We start from the raw sequence: 9,231 nt of genomic DNA, 5'->3' as shown, positions 1-9,231 counted from the left end.
TTTCATCTTTCCCACAGTACTTCTATCTTAGCCCAGACAATCCACAATTCTTACCTGGGCCAATGCAATGGCAGCAAGTCCTGAAAAGTAACTAGGTTCCTGGCTCTGTTCCTCATTGTGGTCAACAGAAACCGCTTGCTAGAACAAATCTAATACCAATCAACACTATTCTTACATTAATGTCAGTGTATTATAATATGGTATAATTCTGCAATGAAATCATAAAACTCAACACACATCCTGATCATGCAGAATGACTAGAAAGCAAAGACACACAAGTCAGCCAGGAGGTGCTCAGCAGGGAGGTCAGACAGCAGCAGACTTAGAGCTCAGGAGGAAAACAGGGCAGGGTCTGCAGACCTGAGAGCACGATCACTCCGAGGCAGAAATCTGTATTCTGCGAAATAAACTACATTCGTATTTCCTGAGACGCTGTGATTACGGGCCTGTTCTCTTCCATAGTGAATGGTGACAACTTGTCACATGTTATAACTTGTCCCAGATAAAGAGGAGCAAGGAAAAGGCTTCTCGGGGTGCTCTCATGGACTACTAAAGGAGCAGTGTGAGGAGGCCCAGGGAAGTAGAAAATGAGGAGGTACCTTAAGGTGAAATGCAAAATCACACATGCAGGAAATCTCAGCCTAGCAACACTTTTCCCAGGAGAGATCTCTTGCCAGTGCCAACCGTGGAGGTCTCAGATTGGTTTGTTATGAACAGATTGAGTCCCCCTCACAGTTGATGCTTATCATTAAAGACAGTATTCTCAAGAACGGAACACTTTTTAAACTGGACTGACCCTACCTCACCTCCTCCCAAGACACAAAAGCACGCATGACTCTGTCCAGTCATGAGGAATGTTCCAGCACATGCCCCCCCTCAGCCAGGCTCTGCCACACCAAGGTCACACTGCACATGCTAAATTGTCCATTCCCAATGTGACCCACTGCTCCTCATCCTTCAGGAGCCAGCTCAATTATCTATTATCACCTCTTCCCCAAAACTTCCCTGGACCTCTACTGAGGGGAAAGTCCCTTAATGTCCCTGCACCGCTTAGCTCACGACCCTCCTGTTAGACCTCTCCCAGAGTACTGCGATTATCTGTGGGCTTTCCTCTTTCCTCCCCTGAATTGTGAGCTTACTACAGGAGAGGAGACACCTTACTACTCTTTGTATGCCCGCACCTAACATAGACTTCATTAGTCTCCTTGGGCTGCCAGCCCGAAGTTTCAAAGACTGATGGCTTAAAAAGAAAGTAATTAATTTATTTTCTAACAGTTCTGAAAAATCCAAGATCAAGGTGTCAAAAGGTTTGGTTTCAGGTCTGCCCTATAGCCTAGCTGGCTAAGGAAAGTCAGATTCCACATGGCTGATCCTGGTTCAGATCCCAGCCCTGGCAGCTTGAAAAGCACACAGAGCATGTGTGTGTGCCCCCAAAATCCCAATAGGATGGAGAACAGAGGAAAAGGGATTGCTGCATGACCAGGCCTCACAGCGGGTAATTTCTCTCTCTCCCTCTCCATCCATTTTTCTCTCTGGCAAGCTGACTACTCTCTAGCAACTTTAAAAACAAAACAAAAGAGGTTTGGATCCTCCTGAGGCCTCCTTCCTTGGCTTACAGATGGCCACCTTCTCCCTGTATCCTCCCTGTAAGGTCTTTCCTCCCTGGTAGTTCTTGTGTATCCAAATCCCCTTGAATGCACAGAGATTGGATCAGAGATACCTGAACAGCTTCATTTTAACTTCATCACCTCTTTAAAGCCTCCATATACAAATACAGGCCCATTTTGAACTAGTGGGGTTATGGCTTCAACATGAATTGTGGGGACACAATCCTATCCCTACCATAAGCTTTAAGCACAATTTGCTGGGTTAATTTATTTTGTCTAGAAGAGTCAGGATTGGAAGAGGTTGTTTTCAGACTTACTCTTCAAACTCTGCTGTGCTTCCCATCTGCTTATTTTCTTGAGCACCTGCTGTTTACAGAGCACTGTGTTTAAGCCAAGAAGTGCTTACACAGGAAGTAAATGCATATGCCCTGTTATCTGGGAACTCATCATCCAGACAAGTGGTTTTTCTGCTTTTGCAAAAGTAGGAAGGGGTAGTGGCTAAGCTGGGAGAAGCCAGGGTAGAAAGCCAAAAGCCACAGAATTCAGCTCCCCCTTACCCCCACCACAAGGGCCCCTGGAACTCCAGGGAGCACCCTTTAAAAGAGCTAAGAGATATTGGGACCAGCAGATTACCTAATGGTTACACCACTGGACTCCCACGTAGTCGAACACGGTTCAAGTGTCAGACTCAATGACTTAAAACTTATGCCAGACCCATATGTGTCCGTACCCCAAATCTCAAGAAAATGGAGAAGCAGGGCTTATAGCATGGTCATCGCCTGGGGGGGGGGGTGATCTCTTGCTTTCTGTCTCTCTGTCTCTATCTCTCCAGTGAGTGCATGCACCTGACAGCAAAAATCTCTCTTAAAAAAAAAAAAAGTTTATTTTGGTGAAAACTATTTTGAAATTCCTGCATAGATGTTTCGTAATACTCATTTTCCATGAACTTTTTGAAGACTGTATGTAATCCCTTACGTGATCTTGAGAAACGCTATTATCCTCCCTTTTACATATGAAGAAAAAGAGACTTGAGAACTTCCGGAAATGTGTCTAAAATTACACAGTAAATTACAAACTGGATTCAATTTTTAGGTATCTGAGGTTAAAGCCTAGACAGGCGAGAAACTTCAAAATCTTTTGTTTATGACAAGACATATCGCTCAAAGTCTTTATTTTAATGTGCTTAAAATGTGGAAGAGCCATGCATTCTGATTTGCCAGGAACAATCCCACTTTATATTTCCCAGTGTAATTACTAATAGCATTTCCTTTCACTCTCAGAAGTGCCCCAGTTTAGACAATATACGATAGGATCATCCTGTCTCGTTGCAACTGACCCATGGTGGCACTTGTCTACACCATTTTCAAGGCCTAGTGCAAAATAAAATTGGAGGCCCCTTGTTTAAAACACAGGAAATAAGTTCTATTAAAAAGCGTTGGGGGGGGGCAGGCAGTGGCATGGCAGTAAAACAGTGTCCTATGAGGCTGAACCACAGACGAAGGTTCCAGATTTGTGTCCAGAGACCTCCTAAATTATACCCATCATACACATGCCCAGATCCAGGGCTTGAACCACCGTGTCAAGACCCTATTAGGGATGCTTGTCTCTCAGTCTTTTTTTCTGTCTCATGGAAAAAAATATTTTTTTTTTAATTATTCATTTAGGGGCCAGCAGGGGACACAGTGGTTAAGGTGCTAGACTTCCACATGGCCAATTGTGATTTGAGTCCCAGTCACAGACTCACTTCCCTTCTCCCTGTGTCTCTCTCTGGTCAAATTAAAAATAATAAAAACCAATAATAGTAAATTAATTAAATTAAATAATTCTTTTTAAGAGAGAAAGTGAGAAAGCAAGTCACCAGGTCTGGGACCCGAATCGTGGTTGGCCATGTTGAAATCCAGCACCTTCACCACACTACGGCTAGCCCCAAGAAATAAACTCTAAGTGCTATTAAAGGTACTAAATTGAAAGCTTTTTTCTGTCAGGTACCTGCTCTGCTCATGCTCCATTGTTCCATTTCACTTGCAAAATGTAAGTTCAAAGGGGAAATAAGTAAGGATTTCATGAGGTGCACAACTTGAGGGGGAGGGGTCCTTCTAAGCTAAAGAGTGTGCCACTCCAGAGGATGCGCCCCTCATGAAGCCCACCCTGGGACCCTCCTGTCTCTGTCCACTCAAATGGGCCTGTGATCTTGGCATGCTGTGTCAACAGGTTCCAAACAGGAAACAGGTTGTGACCTACTATTGTCCAGACTTTGGACATTAGATACTGGGTACTAGGTCCATAAAGTCATTTCTTTAGAAGAAATGTGTAAGAATATTTCTCCCAAAGCACAAAATTTTATTGCCCAAGCAAACAAGAACAAACAAATTAGGTCACTCACTCTCCATTTTTTCTATGGCCTAAAAATAACTGAGATAATATAACTGATTCACGATTGCACATAAATCTTCAGAATATATCAGATAAAATTATACTGAATTGCAAAGTCTTTACTATCTCCATGCATGATTTAAAGACATGTTTAATTTGACACTTTTTGTTGCATCAATGCAATTGTGCTGGAGTAAAACTGAAGATACTTCTACTATCTATTCAGACCAAATAGAACAAAAAGAAAATCAGAATTTTAAGGATGATTTAGAAACTGCCCTTTCAAATGAGAAGGAGGGATAAAGGATAGGTCAATTCATGATTTAGTCACTCAATAAGCATTTTTTAAAGTTATTTATTTCTTCTATTAGAAGAGAAATAGAAATAGAGAGAGAGATTGCTCCCAACAGGGTCTTAGCACCGTGATCACCCTGCCCTGGTCCCAGATCATGGGCACACATGTGCCCTGCCTACTCAGGGAGGTCTCCAGACACAAACTGGGAACTTTCCCATGTGGATCAGCCTCAGCGAGCGTTACATTTTACCACTGATGAGGTCTGGCCCCTCAATAAGCCTTTGCTGAATACCTACGATGTCATAAGCACTGTGCAAACTCTGAGAAAGCACAGATAAGCAAGAAAGGCTCCTGGCCTCCCACAGCTTGAGTTCTAATTGAATGAGGCAAATGTGAACAAACAGATGCATAGACTACTTTGGGCACTATGGCAAAAGTAAATATGGAATTGAGTGTGTACAAAGCAGGGAGCACCTGACAGGAAGGAGGTAAAGGGAGGCTGGAAAACCCAGAAGGAATTCGCCAAGTATAGAAGAAAAACCGCTGAAAGAACAAAGGCAGAGGACTCAGAAGGCACAGCGCACAACAGAAAGGCAAGTCTCTCTACATGAGCACAGATAGCACAACACACAGCTTTCTCAAACGAGCTGTGTGCGCCTCGATGGCAACTAGAAAAAAACATACAAGTAGACTGTTGCTATGTTCAGAAGGGAACAGGTGACGCACATGGGCTGTCTGGGGGTGGGGTGGGGAAAAGCGCTCTTCTAAAAACTCAAAAGTTGGAAATGAGGACAGAGAGGCAGAGTGGGAAATATTTGGGGAGAAAACATTTTCCCCTCCAGTCAGATGATCTTTTTCTTCCCCCCTTAGGTGAATTTACTCTGCAAGTGAGAGAGACAGAGATAGAGATACAACACCCAAGATAGTGTCTTGACACCAGCTCTGCCAAGCTCAATCACGGCAGTATACTGAGGAAGGCCTCTGGAGGTGAGCCCAGAACCTCCCATGTGGGTCTGCCTTTCATAGTGTCACATTTTGCTGCCCTATCATGGGCCCAGATCTCTTAATTAAGGGAAAGAATACTATTTTGTTTGCTTACTTGTGGGCCTATGAGTAAAACTATGTTCTTGGTAGAACTAAGAAATACACTTTCTACCTCTCCTTCCTCTTTCTAATGAAGATAAAAGTCACCTTTCATTCATATCCGTGGCTTAAAATAATGGCAGGCAAGACTAGTGACTAATTTAACAAATATTTAATTTGACTTAAGAGCGAACTATCAATTTTTTGCAACAAATGATTTCAAGGGAGCTTAGGTTAGCTGTCTATTTCCACAAAACAGCACTCTGCACATACTTTCCTGCTTAAGCAGAGGGCACATGCGCTCACTCGACAGAGATGCTGTGCTGGGGCAGGTGAGAAAGCACCCTCCATGAGTCATGGGCACAGTCATCCCTTCTCCTCCATTTCTCCTTTCATTTGGAATTTTGAGCAGGACCTGAACCCAGTGTGTTTCTCAAGCCACCAGGTCTGGAACTCCAACTGAACCACAGCCAGGGCCATGTGGGATGCACCTGCCTTAACCCCATGCCATGAGTTGGTCCCAGAAGTTTTCTTATCACCTTCAGAAAGGAAAAGCTATTTATGAAAGAGTCCACATCTTCAAAAGTCAAAGAACTGGCCAGCAGGTGGTGGGGAGGTTAAGGCACTGGATCCCACAGGGCCAGCTGCACAGTTAGAATACTAGATCCAGAGGCTTGAAAATCACTTTAGACGAATGTGCGTGTGCCCAAAAGCCTGAGAGGGAACTAGAGAAGGGACTACAGTGTGGCCATTCCCCTTGGGTGTGTGTGGGGGATGATTTCTCACTTTCTCTCTTTCTTTCTCTATCTCTTTCTCTCTCAAGCAAGCACCTGTGCCCCATAGCAAAAACTCCAAAAAATGCCAAAAAAAAAAGCCAAATAACATTTTCAGCAATAAACTCTCATGAAAGCCACATTTGAAGCTATTAAAGGTCATATTTCTTTAAAAATCATGCTTTTTTGACAGTCATTGCTACATGACAGTGTACAATAATTCTATATTCACTCAGCTCCTTTAATACTATAGCTAATTCTTCAAAAATACACTTTATTGTTATTTTTTAAACTTTTTAGTTTTTTATTATTATTATTTTATTTTTATTGTCTCCATTTTCTGATCATTCCCTTAGGATATATTCCTAGAAGAGGAATTACCAGGCCAAAGAATTTGAGCATTTTTGGGGACCAGCAGTTGGCGTAATGGCTATGTCACTGGACTCCCATGTAGTTGATCACGGTTCAAGTCCCAGACTCAGTGGCTTAAACTCATGCTGGGCACATGTGCGTGCATGCCCAAGATCCCGAGAGGAGAATGGAGGAGAAGGGATTGCAGCATGGCCATCCCCCCCCCGGGGGGTGATTTCTCCCTTTCTATCTCTTTGTCTCTTTCTGGTGAGCGCATGCACCCTACAGCAAAAACCTCTCTCAAAAAAAAAAAGAATTTGAGTATTTTTAAAGCTCTTGATATGTATTAGTATAGTCTAATATTAAAATTAAATTGACTACATCAACAAAAGGAGACCAAGTCAAACTACATGGGATTAAATATTGCTATAATTAATACTCCAAAAGGAAAATGTAATAAATGTATAAATGCATGTTGGGGACCTGGCCTCTGTGGCACAGTCGGTAGTGTCCTGGACTACAGAACTGGAAGCCACATGCCGACTGTGATCTGAGTCCCCAGATTAGCTGGCCTGAAAACACGCCAGATACATGCATGCCCAGGATCCTGGCAGGCTGGAGGACTGAAGGAAGAGCAGCATAGTGTGAGGAGACCTGAGGAGGGTGTTTCCCTCACTCCTCTCTCCCATGTGTGTGTACGCATGTTCTATTATGAATTTAAAAAGACCTTAGGCTTTGAATGGTTGTAAGACCAAAAGGAAACCAGGGTAATAAGCTTTTGTTTCAGCTGACATTCAGACAAATTGGCACATTTGTTTGTGTGTGAACATACACAAGCACAAATAATAGACAAATAAATGGAAAAGTGGAAGGGTTCCTAATTTCTGAAAAATGGAATCACAAAATGTTACTCTTCTTATAAAAAAGGAAAATACATTTTCTGCCACTCAGACTTGCTTAACTTTCTATAATAATGAAAGCATAGTGTTTAAAGATAAAAATCAAATATTAAAATTAGAGGGAAAATAATTTAAATCAAGTTCAGCAAACTGGTTGTTAACACAGATCAGGTGAGCTGTTTCTATGCATGAGCACTCCGCACCGCGTTTTTTTCAGGTACCCTCAGAACTTCTCTCCATCCTTTAGAAGTTATTCAAATTCTTCAAGTCGAAGAACTTTGTTCACAAAACTTCACAAAGCCAAATGTGAGGCTATAAAAAGTCTCATGTCCTTAAACACATGCATTTTTTGACAGTCATGGCTACATGAAAGTATCCAATCATTCTACCTATCACCAATTACCAGGATATTCTCAAATTTGGGTACATCTCCAAAGAATGTGTGGGGACAAATACATGGATGTGGAGAAGTCACCAGCAGCCAGCCTGCCTTTGTACATCATTTGAGACACTGTTCTGCCCTCCTTGCCCCAGTCCCTCTAACATGATCATAGCAGAGTTGACAGATTTCAGAAAACTAGGCAGGAAGTCTGGCATTAAAATACTTCCCTTCAGACCAGGGGAGATGGAAAGGGTTGGCAGAAGGCTGGAGGATCCCAGTGAGATGCAAAGACTCTTGGTTCTCTGAATGATGCCCTCCCCAGGCATCTGGGTGGGAAAGAGCCAATCATCAAATTCTTTGTCTTTTCAGGAGTGAAAAAGGCAAGAATTCAACTTTTGAGTGATGTCTCAGACACCACCTTCCCTTGGCTTAGCCCCCTCCCGCCCTAAAATGAATGGAACGTTTCCAGCGCAGACTTAAGCAAGTCAAGATGAAACTTGGAAACGAAGCGCCCAGTTCTACGAAACCCGAAGACTTAATACACCCCCATCATGAGCTCGGTGTGATCAGGGGACCAGGTACAGAGCAGAGGGTAGATTTAAACCAAGGGGGGAGGCCGAGCGCCGCATGTGGCTTTAATATCTAACAGCTGCTAGAGATCACAACCCCGCAGCTCCTTCAGTCCCCACCCCACCCCCAACCCCACCAGAATCCTGGGTTTCAATTATTGTAACTAAAGGGGCTTCGCTGCCATGTCATCCGAATAACGAATTCATGCTCCAGCAGATTGAAGGATTCTTTTAACTACATGTACTGAATTGCTACAGCCCGGACCCTTAATCACCAAACCAAAGCTTTAAAACAAACTCTCCAGGAGAGAAAGAGAAGGGAGAGAAATTACACAACGCAGCTGAGCAGACCTGGGAGGTGGGGGTAGAGGAAAGTGAGGAAAGATGGGGCCGCTGGGATTCCCGGGACAGGACCTTTCTCCCTTTAGAGCCAACTTCTCAGAGTCGGAGCTCTCCAAGTCGGTGGCAACTCCGTGAGTGTCGGGAAATGAACACATCTTCGCGGGGGTCGCCGCATCGCGAACAGTGTGGGTGCGCGCACTCCGGTGCCCGGGGCGCCCCACTGGTCCTCCGGTCTCGGTGCAAACAATGCTGCGCGCGCTTCCCGCGGCCACCCGGGACCCGCGCTGCCCCGCAGTCCCCTAGCGTGGCCGCACAGGGACACTCACCGACACCAGGAACTCCAGCGTGCCCACATAGTCCCGCTCGGTCTTCTGGAGCTCGCTGAGCACGCACACGCGCAGCCGAAGCTGCTTCTCCAGGTCCTTGGCGCTCTCCGCGCGGCCATCCCCGCGGCTCTCCTCGCTCATGGTGGGCGGCGGGACGCGGGGCTACCGGAGGTTCTGCGAGCTGCTGCCGGGCCCCGCGGCGAGAAAGGGAAAGTGGAGCCCTCGCAACAG

The 9,231-nt window shown here is 44.6% G+C and overlaps 1 protein-coding gene across 2 annotated transcripts in view; it reads right to left on the bottom strand.

Annotated features, from left to right (window-relative positions):
- PREX2 (phosphatidylinositol-3,4,5-trisphosphate dependent Rac exchange factor 2) overlaps positions 1-9,206 on the bottom strand; it is a gene marked incomplete in the record, with an annotated part of 373,689 nt that extends 364,483 nt beyond the window's left edge. For both annotated transcript variants that reach the window (XM_027772626.1, XM_027772627.1), the window contains 1 exon segment: positions 9,001-9,206. In XM_027772626.1, coding sequence (XP_027628427.1) covers positions 9,001-9,141 — 141 coding nt within the window.
- Between the last annotated feature and the right edge of the window lie 25 nt (positions 9,207-9,231).

This window comes from Tupaia chinensis, unplaced genomic scaffold (assembly GCF_000334495.1).
Source record: "Tupaia chinensis unplaced genomic scaffold, TupChi_1.0 Scaffold000288_2, whole genome shotgun sequence".
Classification (NCBI taxonomy): domain Eukaryota; kingdom Metazoa; phylum Chordata; class Mammalia; order Scandentia; family Tupaiidae; genus Tupaia; species Tupaia belangeri.
Note: the sequence above shows the minus strand (reverse complement) of the source record. Positions and strands in the feature narration are given on the sequence as shown.